The sequence below is a fragment of the Osmia lignaria genome, chromosome 4 (assembly GCF_051020975.1).
Source record: "Osmia lignaria lignaria isolate PbOS001 chromosome 4, iyOsmLign1, whole genome shotgun sequence".
In the NCBI taxonomy this organism is placed as follows: domain Eukaryota; kingdom Metazoa; phylum Arthropoda; class Insecta; order Hymenoptera; family Megachilidae; genus Osmia; species Osmia lignaria.
In genome coordinates, this window is record NC_135035.1 from 4,761,187 (window position 1) to 4,786,236 (window position 25,050).

Below are 25,050 nucleotides of genomic sequence, written 5' to 3' on the forward strand. Positions count from 1 at the left end.
ATAAGAAGATATTATTCCTCGGATGGCGGACCACGAAGAGAGCCTCAATTTTAAGTTAATTTTGTATTTCGCATTATTTTTATTTTCTAAATTTTACACTCTTCCTTCAAAAATTATTTCTTCAATATATGAAACTCCGTCATTTAAAAATGACGCACTTAACAATAAGTTAATATCCTTCTATACGTATATTTTGTAAGTTTGAGTTACAATTGACCTGCTATTTAAGGGTTATTCAATAAAAAGATTTAAAACTAGAACGAATACCTATAATATATAACACAGACGAAATACAATTTTATTGTAAATTATTGCTATCAGAAATATTGATAAATAAATAAAAAACGAAAAAGCTTTGAAACCCCACAGATAATTGAAAAAGTATCGTTTTTGGTACCACAGTATCATAATTGGTGTTGCTAGTTGCTAATTACTTTAAGAAATAGGTATAAGTGATAGCAACTAAATATTAAATATTAAAAATACAAAGTGTTTGTCATTTGTATATTTGCAAATAAATAAAAGTATACGCAAAGATTTTTATTTTTTATTTAAATTTTAATTACAAGACAAGAAACAAATAGCTTCGTTAAACAAAACATAAGTTTTATTATAATAGAACTCTCATTACTAACCAAATCATTTTTGTTAACAAAAATTTATTAACAAAATGATATTTACATATTTTACATGTTCGATGCGGCGCGCATAACTTAAGTATCATAATGTAGGCAAAAACTTCCCAAAATTTCATTAAAATATTTCCAATAGAACCGAAGTTACAGAATTTTGATCGCCGAAAGCCGTTTTGTCCCACTGTGCGGCGTTGGCCAATGGTAATATAGGTAGATCTTTAATTAAATGAAAAAGAAGTATTTTTCGGTTTAACTTTGAAATAATGCAATAAGAGATAGAGAAAAAGTATAATACAATAAATGTAGCATACTCGCATAAAACTAAGCATCAGAATTTAATTATAAATATTTGTCTTAAATCTTTATTTTACAAGGTACTCAATGTGTTAAACAAATTTTTTTTTAATATTTGCATAAATTACTTTGCTATTCGAAAGTTTTTCGAATATCCTATACAGTTTCTAATAACGAAATTGCCTAGTATTCGCACCAAGCCCTTTAATCGATTTCCCCGCAAAAAAATGACGGAAAAAGAGATTAACAGAGCATAGATGAAGCTTTTACTGAATCGAAAAACCGGTTGATCAAGAATTTGCTCAGCCAGTTTCTCTATGATGTACATGTATAGTTTTCTGTTCGTTATACGTTGCAACGGGCTCAAGTGCATATGCGACAAGCTGTACGTTCACGTGCACTTTTGAATGTTAAACAGACCTCGGGATTATGCAGAAGATTTTAATATGCATACCTGATTTCCGTGTATGTGGGCAGGTTACGTGAAAATGTGTACGTGTACTATTATGTACGTACTACCTCCTGTCGCGAGTTCGAAACGTTTATTGACATTCTTAAATGATGTTTTAGGCAAATTGATTTGATAAAATATAAAATGAAATTATCTTCAAAAATTTTGATTCGATCGGCTCGCAAGAAGAGTAACGTATAGAAGACTCCAGATAACTTACAGCTTGCTAACTCTTACCGCAGAGACTTAGTACCCTCTGCACGTATCTTCATCAATCCTAATTACGTGCCCTCAGCACACTGCTTTTCACGCGTGTAATTTGTTTAAGCATTTAATTGTTTCGGTAATATTCCATTATGCTTGTCTTCGCCTCTTGCCTCTGTACCGTCACGCTAGCTATCTTTCCAGCGCAGCATTATACGTTAGTTTTGTGGTGATTGGATATTTTTTATGTTTTCGTTTCCCAGAAATTTCCTCACCTAAGTATGTACATACAACTTCAAGTGCGGAAAATTATCGAGAGTCTACTATAAGTTGAAGAAGTTATTTTTTCAGTAATTTGTTTATTATGTACTTTATTGTTTTTTAGTGATTATGCTCTTTTTTTACGTAGTTATGTTAGAGGCCTTTAGCCTTGCCTTTTTAAATTAAAATGTTAGTTAATCCTTTTTCTTAAGGAGTGAAACAGCTCTTCATTTTGAGCTGTGTTATTGTTCTTGTTAAATAGTAGCTAAGCAAATAATAGCATAACTCAAAAATGACACTCTTCCAGATAAAAAGGACCTAATTTCAAAATGTATTTTCCCACGAACTGTCGCGTAGCGATCTCTCTTTCAATAGGCGTTTAGTGGTGGGAGAGGGAAAGTTTCGTCTCCCCGAACGGCTTTAGTTCGGGCCGGGAACCGCTAGGTGGCGGCGAGAGATCGGTGGCAGTGTTCTCGCAAGCGGTCGCCCGGCATGCAGTTCGAATATGTATTGTATTTTTTACGAGAGAGTACGAGCGTTTCGCGCAGCTCGACTGAGCTCAGAAAGTTCCCCCACCAGTAGCGTTACCCCACCATGATTTACTTCCCATTGCATCCGCCATATACACGGTGGACAAAATGTACTAATATAAGAACGGCTTATTATGGGACAGAAGTAGTGAATAATTCACAAACTTCTAATCACCCGATATACCCCCTGTCCAGCATGGCTTACGACAGGCCTGTCCAAGTAGGGGAAATTACTCCTGGAACACATGTTTTTGGTCCCCTTCCAACGCTGCTCCTTCAAGTAAGGTGGGACGGTTCCGACTACCGTCTCTCCGTCTTTCCTATCGTCTTTGGTAGTCGGAACCGTCCCATCTTACTTGTAGGAGCAGCGTTGGAAGGGGACCCAAAACATGTGTTCCAGGAGAGGATTCCCCTACTTGGACAGGCCTGACTTACGACATACAGCCGTACGGCGCTTGCGCGTTACCTTGGTAGCGGAGCGTGGCAGAACCAATCAGAGCCAACATGCACAGACGAAACCAAAATTCGTTCGTCCGATACTAGTACTCTCTCGTGAAAAATACTATAGGAGTTCCGAATTGCGGTATGATAGGTGTCTGGGGCCGAGGGACCACAAAGGTGCCGTTCGGGGCCTTGCAGCCAACCCCAAAGGCGTCATGTGCCAACCCCTCGTCCTCGTGGTGTGGTCCGGGCACCGGCTATTCCGGTGGCAAACGGGGCTCTGGCTATGGCCCTGGTGGGTGTTGTGTGTTGTTAAACCCACTCAGGTCAGTTTGGCAAAGTAAAAGCATCCCAGATCAAAACGCCTTACACGCTGACAAAGAGTCTAGTGTTGGGTCTTCCGCACCCGTACGATGATTGGCTAGCCCATGAGTGGGATTGATTCGACCCGGCGCCACTTGGTTGGGAGGTGGCTGCTGGGGGTAAATTATTATTAGCGCTAAAAGCGCCCTTTAACACCGCCGGTATAAGCAGTAAGCTTGGGAACACCAGAGCGGGTTTTGAATCCCACAAGGCTCATTATTGACAATAACCTGTCTGGGGCAGGGATCGTTTGTTGTCAGCCCCATTGGACAAGTAGATGTCCTCCAAGGAACTTTATTTATTATCTATCAACGCGTTGTACCAAAGTTTGGAGCCAAGTCATAATTTTTATGTTGTGCATATATTCGTCCAAATTCGAGGTGTTCCTAGAATTTATTACTCACTACGGTCATTAGTAGGACCTCTCATACCTACTCCCCGCGTAGGTCACTCGGGGGTGCAATCGGTATCTCCAGATGATTGCTGGGGACGGAATTTCCCAATCTTAGGAAATAATTCCTACCCCACTATTTTTCGACACCGTTTCCTAATTACCCCCTCTTTATCCCAACAACGAATCGGCGCGGCGTTCACGCTTAATTTGCAAACACTCCAGCGTACAACATAAATAAGGAGACACAGCAGCGAACAGGGATTCATTTGAAATAAGTTAAAAATTGAACATAGAATAAAGACGAATTTTCCTGTAATCTAACAGTCTCGAGTCACTCCACCACTAATACAGTTCACTTATCGAAATCGAAATTAATTCGGTGTCCGAAGTGCGAGTTCAGCTATTCGATGCGATAGAAAACGCGTATGCAACACGAACCTCAAAATTGATAGTTTTTGAATTGTGTCACTATTCTTGCAAATTGACGAATATAAATTTAAATGTACAACATATTTCCAAACACAAGTTTAATAAAACAAACATTTATCTGTCTGAAATCAATATACACTTGAGTTATTTTAGAAGCGATGGTGGTTTGGGGTGCAATTAGAGTATCAAGAATAGGAAATTTATCATTTATCAATAGTACTATGGGCTGATATAAATATGTATTGTCAATATATTGCAAGGTAATTTACATTCTTCCATTGAATATCTGGAACTAAGAAATCAATAAATATTTCAGCCAGACAACAATCCCGAGCATACGACCTGAATTCTTAAATAGTAGCTATTATTTAATATGCCATATCAATTATGTATCCCATACCTGACATCGAGTAATTTACAAATTCATTTAAAACAATCTGGTGACGAAATTTCATTAGATATTACAGAATTTCTATTTTTATCAATAAATCAATCATCCCAGAAAATTGCAAGTTGTTATTAATATTATTATATGAGCTACAAAATATTCGTAAGTCTACTTTTTTATGATTTTATGTAACTATGACATCTGTATACAGGTATACATACATATGTACAGTAAGTGTAAAAAGTGTTTGGACACCGTTTAAAACAGAATACCTTATTTAAAATTTGACCAAATAACTTGAGCTTTTTTGAGAAGTTATACAAATTGTTGAAATTGAGAAAAAAATAGTAAAAGTCAATTTTTTAACTTTTTTATCTGAGTTTGCAATGAAAATTTAAAATATGACATTTGTAAATTTAAATGTGTTATGTACAGGGTGTCCGCGCTAAAGTGTGACAGGCGTTTTATTTCGCAGCTATTGATGACACGAAAAATTGTTTACAGTAAAAGCTGGATATATGCAACATCGCTATCCTCTCCAGTTGGGGGGATCTCCCTAAGCCGAACCGAGCCGCTCGGCGAGGAAACCGTGTAATATGATCCGACCGTAATATCGGTGTGACTAATACTAATTGAACGATAAAACTTTTTTATTTTTAACTTTTTCTTAATGAAACTTTTACTAACGCATTTGTGAGATTTTTCTGATTAAAATGACACCAAACACGATATAGTTTGAATTATATTTATTTATTTATTTATTTAGAATATGCTACTGAACTATTGATTACTTAGGTGTTTTATGATGTTAGGAAAAGTTCGTGATTTCCATGAAACCGGACAGTATCTGCCTATTGAAAATTTAAGTAATTTACAAGCTAACAGTAATAACAAAATGAAAATAGAATAAATAACCAATAATAATAAAATAAACAATATAGAATTGACACCTCGGTTACATATGTATAAGGCAGGCCGAACACCAAATATGCATCAAACACGCAACATGCAACATGGAACACGTCGCATGTTGTGTATGAACGTAGAATAGGTATCGCGGCACGGTACAAACGGTTTGTACGAACGTAGAATAGGTATCGCGGCACGGTACAATCGATTTGTACGAACGCAGAATCGACACCAAGACTGAATATATGCAACGTTTAAATGCCCAGAATCGACACCTCGGCTGGATATATGCAACGTTTGAAACCCGAGCTGACACCGCAACCGGTTTTCATTTCCAATCCTCCTTTGCTTTTCGCCAACTTTTAACATCAATTTTAGCAAGTAATTATAATTCAAACTATATGGTGATTGGTATCATTTTAATCCGAAAAATTTCACCAATGCGTTAGTAAAAGTTTCAGTAAAAAAAAGTCAAAAATAAAAAAGTTTTATAGTTGAATTAGTATTAGTCACACCGATACGTTTCGGCTCTCTCCTTTGATCATCGGACCTCTCTCTTTCCACCACTGTCTGTCCTTTTCTACGTTCATGCTTGGCTGCTCGTCGCGTGTAACCCGAGATTAGACACCTCGACTGGATATATGCAACGTCTGGGTTCCAATGTTTGTTGCATATATCCAGCTTTTACTGTATATGGAAATTGCACTGTACAGTGGGGCCTATGTTTTGGCGTAAACGAAAATTTATTTACATTATTAATTTATAAGATATGATGGTCAAGTTTCGTTTCTTAAATGGAACTATATATTTTTTCTTCAGATCATGTGATAGTGCTTTTCAAGACAAATTTTAATTAGTTTTCAAGATATAACGTTTACAAAGGGTATAGCCGGATAAGGGGGTCAAAAGTGCCTTTAGACCAAATTGATCAATGAACATATCAATTAATAGACCGTTCGAAGAAATTCATTTGTGCCAAGCATGAAACCGCTACCCTTACTTGAAGGGTAGTTACAGGGCGAAACGCAATTTACAGTTTAAGCTTTATACCTATCTTTTGTTAACCTACGTGTTTTTGAATTTTTTCTGAATTTGCCATTGCAAAATGGATCTTTAAAAAATTTGGAAAGTTTCAAAATATTTTTTTTTAATAGAAATTATCAAATGATTAGTGTCTTGTTATGATTATTAATCTGTAATTTTTTCAGATTTTTTGAAGTGGGGCAACATAGTTGAAAAAATCAAAAACAGATATTTGTTTATATTATTACCTTAATTTTTCATGTGACCATGTTCATATTTTTACAGTTTTAATAGCTTGTTACAATTATTAATATATAATCTTTTCAGATTTCTTATTCTTTGAGTCTGCCGTTCCTAGCGTAGACCCCCGCTGTGGCACTTACCGCAACAATAGGGCCACTTTTACGACTTGCTACTCAAACCGAGACGTATCTACCGAAAATCGGGAAATTTGTAAACGTTATATCTTGAAAACTAATTAAAATCAGGTGTATAGACGATTCCGAGACGAAACGCTTTTATCACCCCTCTCCTACATTAAGTACGCACATACTTAAATTGATTTTCAAATACATATTTCTCGAAAACGAAACCTCGCACGCGATTTCGTGATTCTTGATTTTCATCTTACTTTGAGTCATAGAATCACCCTGACCTCATTTGTACCATGCATTTTGGAGTACCCTGTATATGAAACCCTCTCCCCTACATCGTCATTCGCCCCAGGGATACCTAAGAGGGAAGGCGGAAACCCGGAACATTACCATTCTTCCTCGGAAAGCCTATTTGATCGCAAGTGTGCCAGAAAAAACAACATAAACAGAATAGCAATATACAGGCCAGGGCCGGCGCGACCTTTTGCGGAACCCGATTGAAAAATTTTGCGGGGCCAGAATACACATTCAAATTCTATACATAAATTTCACAATAAGGAATTATTTATTATAAGTACAAAGGATGTTATATATATTTTTTGTAAGATGAATATTACATAACTTTTCTCGCTTTTTTCGCCGCAAAATCTTTGATTACGTCGTCAAAATTGATTGCATTTGCTACTTCGTTTTTTATTGAAAGAATAGCCGGAGATGTAAATCGTAGTTTTCGTAGACCGCGGGGCCCTTCAAAACGCAAGGCCGGGAACCTGCCTCGCGCCGTCCCTGATATAGGCAGTATATCCATAGCGGATTTACTTCAAAGAATCCATAACCACTCTAGCCAGAATGACCATTCAATGACCTCCAAGATGTGACCTTTTCCAATAGCGTTTATACAAACTAAGTACCCCATAGCACGATCGTTAGAATACCGCAGTACACAACAGAATGATTATAGACCTCTATGCTCATGTTAAGGCAGAAAAGTATACAATTGCTTCATAGCTCGTGAAATACATACTTCGCCTTAGTAAACAGCAGGACGGTGTAATCAAATGCCAAACGACAGCGTCGTACCATGAGAAGACGCCAAGATGAGTCATCAGGAATAATGATAATTACTTGCAGGAAGGCGAAGTGTTCAAAGTGGCTAGAAAGCGTAGTTACTATGATAGTTAATACCATTCGAGACTTCCGAGTGTAAGGTGTGTCCAATAGAAAACTTTTCTCGGAATTTCGCAAGCACTGTAACTAATTTCATCAGGGATTGAAGGATGCACTGATATTCATTGTTAGTGATACTCAAGGAGGATCTAAGGGAACCTGCAACCCTGGATCCTATTTTCAGGGAGACTCTGTTCTATGATTTCCATTGACTATGCCCAAAACATATATGCCCAAAAATTACAAACTTTGGATTCCAGTATAATTTTACCAATTTTGCACCCAATGGTTATTTAAAAAATAAACCCTCTCCTTTTAAATTTTTTGAAGCATTACTGTAGGAAATAAAATACGTATTCCAGAATATTTTGGATTCCACTACGGATGGCAGGAGAGTCACAGGGGGTCCGCGCGACGCGTCCGATCACAAAAAATCGACGATCAGTTGACGACAACGACGTGATGTATGGGGAATAAACGTGCCCTGCGACGAATCTGTAACGAATCCGTTTTATTCTTAGTTTACGTAGTTTTACCGTTTATAATTAGTTTAGGCGCGTAGAGTTAATAAAACCTATATTACATTATTAAAATATGTATCTTTTCGATGTTTGTTCTTTAATATATTTATTTGTAGATCGTTATATTTCTTTATAATTAACTGTTATTTAACTTTTTAATTACAGCCAGGGGACACCTCTTGGACCCTAATTTTAGTACAATCTTGAATATCGATGCATTCTTTGACCTCTGATGAAGTTCACTGTAATGCTTGTAAAATGTTGGGAATATTTTTTTTTTTTGGACACGGTTTACATTAGGAAGCCTCAAACAATATTAATTATAATTACGGTTAGTTTTATTGTGATATAATTTTGCCAAACTATACTGATCTTTTCGTACAAAACTCGACATTAGTAAGATTTCAGAATCCTAAAATTCCAAAACTCCAAAATTTGAAAATTTCAAACTTCCAAATTCCAAAATTCTAAATCCTACAATTTGAATATTTCAGATTTACAAAATTCCAGAGTTCTAAAATGGAAGAATTTTAGAATCCCAACATTGCTATGGTACTTTGACATTTATAGCTACGCTACAAATTCTTACGAGCCACAATTGCACTTTAGTATAGTTGCCGTTCGATAATTATGTATCTGCTTTTGAAGCTCCAGAGACGGGTTTTTCTAAAGAACAAGGAATTCTTGGTGAATTCTTCATAGTTCGTTTATTTTTCTGATACAGTTATACATTTATTGGCTTTTGAGCCTGCTAGGATATACCTAAAATATAGCTCAGTGAATGTTTCGGACCTTTTGTGAGGTAATACGTGTCACATGTGTGCATATCTTTTTAGTTTATTTGACTATATACAACTATGTTTGATTTGCAAATATTGACAATAAATAACACAGCAACGTACAGGATAATCTTTATTTAGGCAATAAAAAAAAAGAATAAAATCCAAATGAAAAATACTCGGGTCGAAAGGACTATACAACAGAATAGAATACACATACAGAGTAGAGTGTCGACGAATACGAGGCGTTCTTAATATGAAATTGTATGGTAGTGAATTATCGATTAATTTTATTTATTAAAGATATACTCTTTGGAGATTCTATATAATTGAAAAATTACACTACTTTGTCTGTTTATTATACCAATCAATTGTGAGAGGTATTAATCAATCATTCGTTCCCGACGTTTTGGCCTTTAATGGTAGCCCTCATCAAGAATATACTTTAACACATCTGTTTTAAAAAATTCATAAAGTGTATCGGACTATTCACATACACTGTATGATCAACGTTAAAAAAATTATTTGATGTGCACGGTGTTTTATATGTATCTATAATCAGAAATTATTATATTGTGTGTTGAGTCATAGGTGGGCGTTATTTTATGACTGATTGTGAGTATGATGGTGGGTATGACAGGTATTTAAACGGGAGACTAATTAGGTTTATTATTGTGTTTAAAATTTGAAATTTAAAAACGATTTGTATGAAGTGACTGTAGTATGTTAGAATCGTTTATTATTAGACATATTTGATTCCCGCTTTAAACTATTAGTATAGCATCATATACATACATATTCATATAGTAGTTCATATTTATTTTGTACTTTATTAAATTTTTTGTTCTAGTTGTAACATCTCTACGTTGTGTATATTCATTTATGGCCAACATATTTGCTAAAGTGCTTTTATTAGTATGACAATTTACTAGTCAAAAAGGAATGACATTTTTTGTTACAATAAAAAAATGCGATAATCAATCTTCACCCTGAAATAATACTGAAGTGGTTCAGGAAAGATTGTGTAGTGAGATGGAGTTTTAATGGGTAGTCCAGCCAGATCGTACTTCCTGATTGGAAGTTTCACACTCCCAGGCGACGGAGGGCCACCTAGGGTGCGTAAATGCATTTCCTCATCTCATCACCCCAACTGCCAAAAAAAAGAGGGTGATCGCAATTGGAGAGACATTTACAACATCTATAGTGAATGACACAATTATTTAAACTATTCGTAGCCCTTTAACTAATAGCTGACAATGAACTTAATACTTGAGCGACTTAATCCTTATTTGGCCGACCATGAAGAGAGTCGCAGCTTTAATTTAATTTTCGTTCCATATTGTTTTCATTCCCGAAATTTAACACTGATCTTTTAAAAATTATCTTCCAATACATGAAACCCTTTTGTTTGAGCTTCGATTGACCGAAACTCCGCCGTTCAAGGGTTAATATCAATATGTCTTGAGTTACTACTATCTGGTTTCAATTTCATATCCCATTCTGTGTGACTTAATGTCATAAACCTGGACAAAGTGCATGGCTTTGACGTAGCTTCTGAAGCAGGCATCGAGTCCAAAATTATTTTAACCTAACATTGGACATAAAATTGTTTGACCCCGAAATTTTTTGTAAACTAGTATCAAGAGCCTTTTAATGTTTGGTTCAGACCAAGATATGGACATTTTTGAACTATTGTATTGAAAACTAAACGATTTATAGGGAGTTCCATATTGGAAACGGTCGCGGTTAGACGTGTCAGGTGCTAGTGAAGTAATAAATGGTGCAGATTAAAAAGCAAAGGACTGGGCGAGGATAGATTAGTGTCGTAGAAGGTGTGAAAGCCCGACGAAGACGGGAAAAGACGGGAGAAGGGAAGGGAAGAGTGGAAGGGGATAAAAAAGAGGATAGAAAAGGTTAACGGGTGTGAGGTTAGGAGAAAGACAACAAAGAAAGAACGGAGAGCGGGAAGAAGCCGTGGAAACGAGCGACATCTGGGGGGGGGGGAGAAGAGAACAGAAAAGGAGGGTCGGCCGGTAAGGAAGAGCTAGGAGCAAGTACACAGGAGCGGGAAGAAAAGAATGGGAGACTCGGCGAAAGAGAAAAAAGAAACGGAAATGAGAGAGAAGGCCGGAAAGGCCGAAAAAGGAGGAAGAAGAGGCAGGCCTTCGACTGTGGAGGTACTGAGAAGGGGGAGAAGTCAGTCTATAGGAAACATGGCAAACTTAGAAGAAATGTGGAAAAGAAAAAGAGATGTAGAAAGTGGAGAGGGGAGAAAGGAGGGAAAATGAGGGAGAGAAGAGTTGCACTTGCAAGCGAATGGATGTTTAGCAAGAGTAGCTTGACCGAGAGATCTCCCGAGAAGAAGAAGGAAAGAAAGGAAGCGAAAGGAGAAGCAGGAGAAATATTAGAGTCAATAAAAGAAATGGGCAAAGATCTGGGAGGGAAGATGGAGGCAATGGATGCAAGCATGAGGTCGATGGGGAAGAAACTAAGAGGAGAGAAATGAGGAAAAGAGAAGACAAGTGGAAGGAACAAAGAAGAGAAATGGAAAGGAAAATGGAAAAGACGAGGAAGAAGATAGAAGAACTAGAAAAGAAAGGAATAGGAAACGCGGCATGGGACGAGATTGATGAGAGAGTGCAGAAGACAATGCAAGAAGCAACAGAAAAAAGAAAGGAGGAGGAGGGAGGCGGTTATTTAGGAGAAAGAGTAAAGGAATTAGAAAAGAAATGGGAGAGGAAAGAGAGAGAAGAGAGAAAAAAGAATGTGATAGTCAGAGGTATTAAAACCACAAGGGAGGGGATGAAAGAAAAGGCGGAAGAAATACTAAAAATAATAGGAGTAGAAGAAGCCATAGAGGAGGTAAGCGCGGTAGGGCCCATGGAGGGGGGAAAGGAGATCAACATGGTACAGATAAAAATTAAAACGGGAGAACTGAAAAGAAGAATTATGGAGGGGAAAAAGGCCCTAAGAGGAAGGGAGGAGAGAATCGAGGGGGACCTAACATGGGCGGAGAGGAGGACCCAATGGATACTAAGAAGAATTGCTAGGGAGGAAAGAGAGACAGGAAAATACGTGTGGGTGGATCATAGGAAAATAAGAATAGAGGGGAAGTGGTGGAAATAGGATCAAGTAAGCGGAAGGCTGACAGATGGAGAAGGTAGGAAACGGTGGGACACGCAAGAAGGATTGCGCAATAAGGGGGAAGAAGTACAAGGGACATAGAAGAGGAAGGGGGAAAGTCGGAGGGGAGAAAAGGAAAACAAAAAGCGAGAAGGAGGCGGGCAGGGGAATGGAAGAGTGGAGGGAAAGAAGAGATGAAAACGGATGGAAAAAAAGAAGAGGAGGGGTGGTCAATAGGTTTCTGGAACTGCGCCGGGGTCAGAAATAAAGATGCCGACTTTTGAGAGACAATAAAGAAATGGGACGTGGTTGTACTAATGGAGACATGGCTGGAGAAGAAGGGATGGGAGAAGGTGAAAAAAGGACTACCAAAAGGATACAGGTGGGAGGCACAGCCAGCAAGGAGAAGGAACAAAAAAGGAAGAGCAATGGGAGGGATGATGATGGGGGTGAAGGAAGAAATGGGGACAGAAGGAAGGATCCTGGGAGAGGAGAACGAAGATGGCATAATGGTGGCAGAAGTCAAGGTTGGGGAAATGGAGATATGGACGCAAAGGTCAAAAACCTGAGAACATGGTTGGAAGAAATTGGAGGAGAGACAACGACGCTAATAGGGGGAGACTTCAATGCGAGGACAGGGGAGGAAGGAGGAGGTGGCGCAGGGGCGGAGGAGGAGGAAGGGGGGAGAAGAAAATCTAAGGACAAGAAAATAAATACGGAGGGAAAAATGCTGTTAGAGAACCTAGGAAAGACGGGCTGGACAATTATGAACGGGAGCGTGGAAGGGGACGAAGAAGGAGAATTTACATACACAAGGGCCAGAGGGGACACGGTAATAGACTACGTCAAAGCGGAAGAGGAAGGGAGGGAGAGGATTGAGAGATTGGAAGTAGGGGCCCGGATAGATTCAGACCACCATCCCCTAATAGTAAAGCTAAAGAGAGGAGGAAAAGAAAGGAAAAAAAAAGAAACGAAAAGGAAAGTTACCCCAAAAGACGACTGGACGGAGCAAGGGAGGACAAAATTTAGAGAGGAATTAACATGGAGGAAGTCAAAAGAAGGAAGACTAGATGAGGACATGGACCTCATGCTAGAGGAATTTAGATATGGAATGGAGAGAGGCAGTAGAAAGCGCAGCAAAGGCAAGCCGAAAAGATGCTGGGACGGGGAGTGCATGGAGAAGAAAAGAGAAACGAGGAAGGTACTAAGGGATTGGAGAAGAGGGAGGGAGGAGGGAGAATCATACAAAAAGGCAAAGAAGGAGTACAGTAAGTTATGCGAAGCTAAAAAGAAAGAAGAAAATGATAAGTTCATAAAAGAGGTGGAGGGAGCAAGAACGGAGAAAGATGTATGGAAAATAATAAACAGGGAGAGGAAGAGGAGAGGGCAGACGCAAAAGAGCATAAAGGAGGGGGAATGGAAAAACCATTTCATGAATCTACTGGGGGGTACGGAGGAAAAGGTAGTTCTGGGAGGAAATAGAAAGGCGGAGATGGACGGGGAAGAAGAAATCAGCAGGGAAGAGATAAGAAAGGTGGTGGCGAAACTAAAAGACGGAAAAGCGCCAGGATGGGATGAAATCCCAAACGAAGTTTGGAAATACGGAGGGGAGGAAGTAGCGGAATGGGCTAGGGAGATTTGCAATAGGATTTGGAAGGGGGAAGGCTGGCCGGAAGGATGGAAAGAGGGGATAATAGCCCCGATTAAAAAGAAGAGAAACGGGAACCAGACTGGCGACTACAGGGGGGTGACCCTGATGCCAACAGCGTATAAGATATACGCGGCAGTTTTAACGGAGAGACTAACGGAGGAAGTGGAACGCAAAGGGCTGCTACCCCCAAATCAGACAGGCTTCAGAAAAGGCATGGGCACCATGGACAACATATATGTACTGAACTACATGGTGAACAGGCAAATAAAGAAGGCAAAGGGGAAGGTGGTCGCCTGTTTTACTGACCTGAAAGCAGCCTCTGACTCGGTAGACAAAGGTGTGTTGATGGAAGCGCTAAGAGAAAGAGGAGTACGAAAAGGGTTGAGAGAAAGGATAAAGGAGCTTCTGAGGGAAATTAAGAGCAAGGTGAGGACAAAAGAAGGGCTGACGGAACCGTTCTGGACAGCGAGAGGACTGAGACAGGGGTGCCCACTGAGCCCGCTACTGTACAATTTACTAACGGCGGACATGGAGGAGGAGATACGAAAAGGAGGGGTAGGAGGAATTAAACTTGGAGCACGGAAAATATACACCCTAGCGTATGCAGATGACGTGGTGCTACTGGCGGAAAAAGAAGAGGACATGGCGGTGATGAAAAGGTGGCTAGAAGGGTATCTGGACAAGAGGAAGCTGGAGCTGAACCGGGAAAAATCAAAGGTGATGAGATTTAGAAAAGGTGGAAGGAGGTGGAAGAAGAGGGATTGGCTGTGGAAGGGAAAGAAAATGGAGGAGGTGAAAGTATTCAAATACCTAGGGTACACCATAAGGGGGAATGGAGGGAGTGAGATGCACATAATGGACGGGGCGGGAAAGGCAGGAATCGCGATGAGACAAATATGGGGGATCGGGAAAAGAAGATTTGGAAAGAATTGGAAGAGGAGGATATGGCTGTGGGACAGGCTGGTCTGGGCGGTAATAGCATATGGGGCAGAAGTGTGAGGCTGGAGGGAATGGAGAGAAATAGAAGGGCTGCAGGAGAGATACCTGAGGTGGACGATAGGAGTGGATTGGTGCACCCCGGGATACATGATGAGGGAGGAGTTACAAAGGTCGAGGATTAAAGCGGAAAAGTTGGCCTGGGGATACGAAAGGAAACTGAGGAAGGGGTGAGGAGGGGAGTTAGCAAGGGAATGTTGGGAGAAAATGATTAAAGGAGAACAAAGAGGCGCGGAAAGAAACAAATGGGAGGAAGAAAGGGAAAAATTCTTCGCCGAAAGAGGCATAGGACTTGAAGCAAGGGAAAGAAAAAGAAGGGAGGGTGAAATGGGTTATGAGGAAATGGAAGAGGCAGACATACAGCAGCAGGAAAAGAAGAGATGGGAAAAGATAAAGACATCAAGTTTCAATAAGTGGTATAAGATGATTAAGAAGCCAGGAGTGCCGAAATTCCTAGGAAAAGGTTGGAAGGAAGTGAGATGGAGACGAATCGCCAGATTCAGGCTGGTGAACGAAATAAAAGAAGCCAGATGGGAGAGGGAGGAGAAAAGGAATTGCAGAATATGTGGATGGGAAGAGGAGATGGGAGCACGTATGGGAAAGGTGCAGCTCAAGAGCAGAACGAAAAGAAGGATGGCAGAAAAAAGTACAGGAGCTGCTGGGAGAAGAAGGCGCAGGGGAAGAATGGATGAAAAAAGTGGAAGAACAAAGGAGAGGAAGAGAGAAAGAAAACTAAGGAGAGGTAGAGAAGAAGAGGAACGGACATGGGAGGAGAGGGAGGCGCGAAAAGAGCAAGAAGAGGCCCCAGTAAAAGGGAGAGGGAAAGAGGTACGGCAACAGGAGCGGCGGTGAGAGGAAGGGGGAAAAAATGAAAAATGGCGATAAGAAAGCTACTGACAAAACCGGCAGAAGAGGTTAGAAAGAAAGGGGGCCAATAGAGTGCGCAACAGGTGGGGGCGCCACGGGAAAGCGAAAATAGGTTGGCAACACTGACGGACAAAGCACGTGGTGAAGGAAACAAGGGAGCGCATAACGAGCACAAAGAACAAAGGACATAGGCAGCAAGTAAGAACGGGAGAATATAGAAGCTGAGTGTAAGCAAAAGAATCAAAAGGAAAGTAAAAGGGAAAGGGAAAGGGAAAATAAGAAGAGAAAAGGGAAAATGGAAAGTACATGGAGGGAAGAAGTGATGAAGGAAATAAGAAAGATAAGTGAGAGTGTAAACGAGATGAAGGAGATAATAAAGATAGGAATGGCAGAAAAGAACAAGAGGGCACAAGAAAAAGAAGGGGCACAGGGGGAAGAAAGGGAATCAAGAAAAAGGGGAAATGATGAAATGGGGGAGAGAAAAGGAGGAAACAGAAAGGAGGAAGAAACAGAGATGATAGAAAAAGACAGCAGGGAAGAAGCAATCCAAACAAAAAAGGCAAAGAGGACAGAACATGAGGAGGAGGAGAAGAACAAAATAGAAGAGCAAGAGACAAAAATGGAAACGGAAGAACAAAAGCAGGAGACGGTAGAAGAGGGAAAGAACGGAGAAGAAAAAGAAGAATGGAGGGAGGAATGGGAAAAAAGAATGGAGGAAGAGAGAAGAGAGAGAAGGAAAAGGAGTATAGTATGGAAAGGGGTTGAAGGAGCAGACAAGGAAGAGAGAAGCAGGAGGATAAATATAATAATCCAGATAGAGTTAGGGAAGAAGGTAGAGTTGAGAAGATTAATGGAGGTAGCAGGAGAAGGAGGTAGGAGGGTTATACTAACCGAACTGGAGACGGAAGAGGATAGAAGAAGAATACTGTGGAGGAAAGCAGAAATTTGGGAGAAATGGAGAGCAAACGTAGAAGAGGATTTATCAAGAGAGGAGAGAAAAATAAGGTGGCTGATAAAGGAAAGGGCGAGAGAAGAGAGAAAAAAAGGGAAGAGAGTTGAATTCACAAGCAGGAAGCTTTGGGTGGATGGGAAGGAGTGGAAATGGGAAGACAAGGAAGGAAAATGGAAAATAAAGTCAGAAAAATAAAGCGAGCAAGGGCAAGAAGACAAGAGAGGAGAGAGAAAGACCAGTGCCAAGCTCAGGAGGGAAGAATGAGAAGTGAATCAAGTACAAAAACATTTAAGTTTAACAATTTTAAATGAATAATAAGGAAGGTCAAGTTTAGTTTATTAGATGGCTACGTTTATTGATAAGGCAAAGAATTATAGGAGGATATAAGGCTGAAAACAAAGCAATAGCTAAATGTAGAGCAAATTTAAGAAAAATTCCATTATCTTTATTTATTATTTTTATTTTTATTTATATTTTTATTATGTATTTAATTTTTATTATTAGTCCTATAATTGTAAGTTGATACAAGGGCAATTTTTGAGTTAGACGCTGATTGCGAATTTGTTTTGGTTTTGGATTAGGATGTTTAAGGTTAAGAGCAACAGTCAGTATATTTTGTTTTTTATATTGTTTATGGCAGTTGATTTTGTTTTAGCAATAAGTATTCTGGTTTATTTTATTTTATTTTATATTATTATTTTGTATTATGCATGAAGCAAGAAAATCGTTATAAACAAGGTTGGGGAAGCAAAAAAGCGCCTTGCAATCCCGAGAGGGAAGCCAATAAACTTTCATTCATTCATTCAACTAAACGACTTATAATGAAATAATTTTTATCATCCGGAAGAGCGGAAAATTTGATACAAGATACACGTAAAATGGCATTTTTTCAAAAAAGTGAACTTAATACACTTTAGTTTTGGAATCCAGATATGTAGATTTAGTAGACGCTTTCAGTTCAATGTTTAAATATTCATTTTGCGACATTTTGTATGCACAAATTCAGAAGTTATCTCATAAAATGTCAACATTTTTATTCAATACATTACCATTTATTGAAAATGCATATTGTATTGTATAAAAAGCTGTTTCTTTTATATTTATTGAACAAGTAAGAAGTCTTATTATTATACAGTACCTAACATAATAGGCATCGCAGAGAAAATGGAGATTTTTCCAATGGAGTATGAAGAGGTCTTATCAAAATTCTAATCTTAAAGATATTCATATTAAGATTAATTTAGGAAAAGTTAATATAATAGGTTTCGAAACATTTCAAACTTCAAATTTTTCGTCTAGAGCGCTATTTTGCCTAGAGAAGTGTATCATGCTCGGTACTGTACATATATGTATATTCAGTTTTGCGATGAGTTGTACACATTAAAATTCATTCATATGACTCAATGAATTTTTCAATAAATCAGAAGCAGTCTTGAAGCGGGTATTAAATCAAGTTACTCATAGCATATCAAGGAAAGAATTTCACTTTCTAATTCCTTGATCGATTCAATTCTCGTTTTGCATTCTTCGTGAAGTCATTAGTTCGGAACGGATCATCCGGTAATAATGTGAATTCGGTTGGAAAATTTACTTTAAAGGAAACTTTCGATTTCGGTGCTACAATTTGTTATAATGATCGACGACGAAATGAATAATTCAAAGAAACAACTTCTTCATCATTTTATTGTTAACGAATAGCAAAGAAAAATGAATCTGATAGATTTTTGTGTTTCTGCTTATTTTTTAATTATAAAATTTATAATAGATAATGAAAACGTCAAATAAATGATAGTAAAATAGAAATTTTCTAATCCTTTTTCAAATTCAATATGATTATAATAAATTTTCTACATTAAATTGATTAGATTTAAATTTGAATTTAAGTTTTAAATAGATTGAAAACGTATTGAATTTATTAAGATTAATAAAATTGAATTGAATATAATATATAAACTATAAAATTAAAAATCTAAATTTAATAAATAAATGCTTAATGAAATTACTGAAATTCTATCGTAAACTTAAAATCGTCAAAAAATTAATTACCTATTCCCATGACACCTATAAATAAAATAAATGCATAAAATTGACTGGTTTATTATAAACGAATTAACTAATGAAATTTATTAGTTTTTACGGTATTTCGTTAATAGGATTTCGTTACAGGATTCGCAGAAAATTCAATTTCGACTTTTCCTGGATACGACATTCTGAAACCGCAAACATAAAAAGAAACGAAACGTAAGGGAAAAATATGGTAGAAATTAGCAGAAGCAGAAAGAGAATTGGAAGTATCGATCGGCACAGCATTCGTTCGGAGAAACGGTACATTTATATTGTCAAGGCAAGTGTTACAGTTAAGTTGCAGTCTGACACGGTGCGGTAATCCTAACAGTATTTTGTACCTGCACAGTTCAAGCGATCCGGTCGCCTCGATTGCTAACCTTTTGCATCACTGTTCCGCGATGCAACAGGATGCAACATCTATTTCGATGCACGTTCCGATACAAATGTGCATCAGAAATACTTAAAGCTATTGCTCGAATATTTTTCCAGGTAACCCGGACTCAATATACAAGCATACTAAATAGAGCAATGGCATAATCATAATTGTCCGATAAAAGGGTTAACAGAATTTTGTTATACGTTATTAGAATTGTGATGATATCAAGTCTAATTTTCTTTGCATTAGTTTATTCTTTACAGCGTTTCCTGATATTTTCGAAAATATTTTAAAGTTTTTAAATTTCTAATAGGCGAGTTAACTATCCCCCACCCTAATTTTTAATTTTAATGTTATCTATTTACTGATGATATCGCTATACTAGCTGTACACAACCACATTACTACAAGAACATATTACAAAAACAGAAAAATGGCTTACGGAGAAAAAAATAAAAGCAAATTCCAACAAATGTAACCGCATCACATTCACACTCTGCAAGGAAAAATCACCGGATATCAAACTAAATAACATGGTTATCCCTCAAACAAAACGAGTAAAATATTTAGGTTTCCACTTGGACTCAAGACTTACATGGAAGCATCACATCAAAGCAATAACAGACAACATACGAATTAAAAGACGACAAATGCATTGGTTAACTAGCTAGAAATCCAAACTCAGCATAGAAAAAAAACTAAAAATTTATAAAACAATCATAAAACCAATATGGACCTATGGAATACCATTATGGGGAACTGCTGCAATGAGCCATATAACAAAACTAGAGTTGTATTAGTTACGTCTGTATAGGAAAAATTCCATGTATTGTACGAAAGTTTTTAATTAATATCTCGGAAACTAATAGAAAGCCGAAGATACCACTTTATATTTGGGGTCCCCTCCCCCCTCCCCCTCAAAATTTCATCTTGATCGGCGACCGGTCGAATTCGGAACTTCATCCCAAACTACTTCGACAGTACACAAAATACATATCACATTTATAACAACTTTATACTACCACATCACTTCTACTTGCCATAGTTGCAACGTTTATGTATTGTTTATACATAATTAATACAAAATAGTGTATATTACTATAATTTCGAGCACAGGACTCTGTTTTTGAAAATAGGACTCCCGATTGTCACGTGAGTGGTGTTGCCACGTTGTTCAGCATGGCTAGTACTAGAGTCGGCTGTGATTTATAGAAAAAATAGTAATTTCGTATTTCAAGCTGGTCATTTTTATTTAGGAAATACAGAACACTCATAGACCAATCACTAGGAAATGTCTGAAATCATTAACATGTAATACAGTAAATACTGTATTCAATTACATAAAAATGTAATATGTTGATAGTATCGCGAAATTTTTCGATACAATTTTGAACAACTTCATATATACCTTGAAAATGTAGAGATGATTTGTAGAGGAAGTTGACAATAAAAATTCCTATTTTACCGGTCCCATTACTTTCCTGACAGACTTCGTATGTTCACGTGAAAGCTCTGAGAAAATTTAAGCTTGAGACGATGTACTTTTTATTGTAGACACACGTTCATGCTACGAAGGAAGCATGAAATCGGAAAAATCCGCGAGTCAACGAAATCAGATTATCTCTGACGGATAATTTTAGTTGAAATGTTTCAGTATCTGAAAATAATTGCTTTCATACCGTATATTCTAGATTTTTACCATATCATGAATGATTGCAGAGGTGAATTAATAATCTGCAGTATTAACATTGTAACTACGCAATTATTTAGTTATATACATACTTTTAACTCGTACAGTTAACCCTTGGGCTCAATATGAAAATTCAATATATTATATAATAAGTTTTTAATACATAATATACAGGGTGATCCTCTCGCTAGGGGACACAAAGGAACACTGACGACAATGGACCCCTTGACCACACCATAAAGAGGTCCGTATTGTCACGTGGCAGCGGGGACCTATCCGGGCCGAGACGACTCTGTGTGTCTTCATGGTGCGGTCAAGGGATTCATTGTCGCCAGTTCCATTGTGTCCCCTAGCGAGAGGATCACCCTGTATATTAAAGATATACGATATTATATGTACTATTATATAATGATGATTATTATTATTAATATTATTTATTACGATTATTATATTATTATATACAGTGCCGGATTAAGAGGCGATTTAAGGGGAGCTACAGCTTCGAGCCCCAATTTCCAAAGCATTCCATACTAAGCCTTCTATTTCTATTATATCAAAAACTATTGAATGAAATTTTGTTTACAGTTGCCCTTTTTATTTACGACTGAATGCTATTTAAATTTATTAAGAATAAATTTCAATTTTTGAACTAATTCATCAACGGAGGGGGCTCTCGAAGGTTTGATAGCCCTGGGCTCCAAAAATTTCAATCCAGTCCTGATTACATATTATTAATATATTTTATGTTTTTATCTATATTAAAGATACTTAAATATTTATTGATTAAAATATTATTTGACTCTGTTTTTATTGATATAAATATATAATAAAAATTGAAACAATGCACAGGGGTTGATATTAAATTATAGTAAGAATTATAACAAATGTAACTTCCTGCATTCAATTGATATTTTGCAATTTTTATTAGTATTAATTACAATATCTGTTAATTGAAGTTTTAGTCGAACAACAATGGTAACTTTTTTTTTAAATCACTTTATATGATAAAATGTGTACTATGTCTAGTTTGCAGTAATTTATTTCACAGAATTAAAACAAGCTTAATAATTTGTACTGTAACGTAGTGTCACGTGTGCGTCCCCGTTGCAATCGCTGCGCTTCTCTTACCTCCCGCTCCAATATTAAAAACCACCCATAACCCTTCCCTCACCAACCCCTTTCCCACCCGCTGGTAACGGGCCGATGGAGGCGACAAAGAAGACCCCAACAAGCTGCCAAAGGAGCTTCAAGGCCGGCGACAGCACCATCACCCCTGTCCAGAAAGGGAGCAACCCGGAAAACCAACCGAAGTCCACCAGCCCAATAAAGACCGCAAAAACGACTTATGGAGCCCTCTGTTGTCGAGCCCGAAGAACCCAGCCCGCAGCCATCGTCACCTAACCTCCATCCGCCCCATCGACCCCGATTACCGGCAGATCGATAATCGATCACTCCTAGTCCCGGAAGAGGTCCCAATTTCACCCCATCCCCTCCCCAAATATATCCCGCGTCAGCTTACTACAGCGAAGACGGTTGTGTTAGTTACGTCTGTATAGGAAAAATTCTATGTATTGTACGAAAGTTTTTAATTAATATCTTGGAAACTAATAGGAAGCCGAAGATACCACTTTATATTTGGGGTCCCCTCCCCCCTCCCCCTCAAAATTTCATCTTGATCGTTGACCGGTCGTATTCGAAACTTCATCCAAAAAAAGGTCTATTACTATATATCAGCTAGGAAAATTTCGCTCATATTATAATAAAAATAACCGGTAAATACACTTGCCCTGTTTGCGAATTTACCCCACTCCAACTTATATGAAAACAACAGTAGCAATATTGTAGGATGGAGGCGGTAAAATTATGGCGTTTCGTCTCGGAAACCATCCACTAGAACTTGTCAGTGGGGCTGACGTGAACGGTTCCTGCCCGAGACCCCTGGATACTATACAGGGTCTATCATTTATCTCGGACCTCGTGCGCGATACTCTGGTCCGAGATTCGATTCGGAATACGAGTATGTTTGTTTCTCTGCCGATCGCGCCCGAGTTTTGCGGAGCCGAGCCGACTCGAAGTTCTACTGCTTGTCGTGCATACTCGTATCCCAAATCGAATCTCGGACCAGAGTTCGGTCGATTACCAACTTAACTCTAGGGATTTTTACATCGCTCCCCACAGCTCTCTACATGACATTATACTTTCAGCAATGATTTGCAGAGGGCGCATCTATTGAATTTTAGCACCTGTTGCCAAATTCATGAGTTCGCGCGCGCACGGGTTCCAAGGTAAATGATAGACCCTGTATTCTCAGATGTTATATATATGTATATCGACCAGGCCCGTAATGGAGCGCTTGCGAGAAAGGATTGTGGGCGATCTTTTAAAGGGGAACACAAGCAAAAACGTGTATTACTTTTGAATTAAACTTTATTCTCACTCTCTGCTTCACGTGCGCTTTGTTCTCTCTAACTGCTTCTCAAAAGACTAACGACTAAATTTTGCCACAGCCGACTCTAGTACTAGTCGTGCTGAAGTAAAAATGGCAACACCGCGGGAGTCCGGTCTGAATATATCAACACCTATCCTGCTCTATCTGTTTCCCGGACTCCCAGACTCTCAGCCAATCAACATCGTCAGACTCCCGACTACTCTCTGGACTTCACATAACCTCTTTGGTTTCGTTCCAATAATTTCGCTTGTTTCAAGGTTTTTATTAACTTATATACACGTTCATTAATTCTTAAATGTTTCAATTTGATCCAAAGATGGTTTCATTTTGCTTCATACCTAAATTTTCTTGAAACCACTGTAAATATTTCAAATATCATGCTTCACAACACCAAACTACTTTGAGAGTACACAAAATATATATCACATTTATAACAATTTTATACTACCACATCACTTCTATTTGCCATAGTTGCAACGTTTATATATTGTTTATACATAATTAACACAAAATAGTGTATATTACTACAGCTTTTAATTAAAAAAGACGTTAATTCAGCATGGCTAGTACTAGAGTCGGCTGTGAATTTGCACGTGTCTAGGAACTTTTCTTTTTTGTAGATGGCGCTTCGTATGCTCGCGTCGTCACAGGATGGATTATACTCGCGATATCTTGCGGCCATCACGGGAAAAAGGCCCAAGGGCACATGGGGCGCCATACTTCGCTTATAACCCCCACAATATCTTTGGCGTCTTATAAAAATTTGAATAATTTGAATATAACATATCCAATGAACGAGTAATGTGCCTTCTTTAATTAATAAATCAATTCTAAGTTTATTGGGTATTTCATAATATTCCTTGATGTCGCGAAGAAAATGCCAGGAAAAAGAAACCAACATTTATAAATCGAGTTAGATGTGAATCGTCAGTCACCTCGACCTTCGTGCTATTTCACGGATGCGCATTATACATTTATTAGCCAGTGAATTATGCAAATCGATCGATACATGCAGGTTTATAATGTATTCTTACCTGTGCATACTCTTAACCCGAAAGCCACTCTTCTCCTTCGAGTCATCTCACTGTTCGTTCGTTAGATCTCCTCGCAGAATCTGCAATGAAAATTACATTCCATTTACACTTCCTTGCAAAAATCTCCTTTATTTACGTTCTTATTCATTTAAACAATTAGTATTCCACTGACTCATGAGAGACCATAGGAGATGTTAAAGTCATTTTAACACTCGTATCTTCGGTAATATGTAAATATTATTACGTTACTTTTCTAAATTGTATGTTTGTCCATTAGCAGTTGCAAATTAACATATAAGAGCCTTGAACTTGAAAAAGTTTTAAACTGCGGCAGGTAGTAACTTAAATGTCGACGGCATTGGCATAACTAGGATTTATTTGGGGAAGGGGCCTCTAGCTTTATTTACAATGTAAAGTATTGCGAATTTAAGAATTTTAGTATCTTACAATTAGAATTTCGAAATCTTAAGGAGCTAGTCAAAGTTTTGAAGGCGCGATTTCAGATTTAAGGAATGTTATAGCCCCTTCCTAGTTACGCCAATGATTGACAACAAGTTAACAATTTTTGCCAAGTTTATGTATTAGAAAACCAAAAAAATATCAAATGTAGGTATATTGTTTTCAAATTTTTGAAAAACAAAATTTTTATTTAAAAAAGACAATTTTGGAGAAAAATGTCTGCT

At 38.0% G+C, this 25,050-nt stretch overlaps 1 protein-coding gene across 4 annotated transcripts in view; it reads right to left on the minus strand.

Moving 5' to 3' along the window:
- Positions 1 to 25,050, minus strand: part of LOC117603367 (uncharacterized) — a 183,083-nt gene that overhangs the window by 51,731 nt on the left and 106,302 nt on the right. For all 4 annotated transcript variants that reach the window (XM_034322428.2, XM_034322429.2, XM_034322426.2 and 1 more), the window contains one exon: positions 24,368 to 24,447. In XM_034322428.2, coding sequence (XP_034178319.2) covers positions 24,368 to 24,413 — 46 coding nt within the window. In that variant the 5' untranslated portion in view covers positions 24,414 to 24,447. The remainder of the gene's footprint in view (positions 1 to 24,367; positions 24,448 to 25,050) is intronic.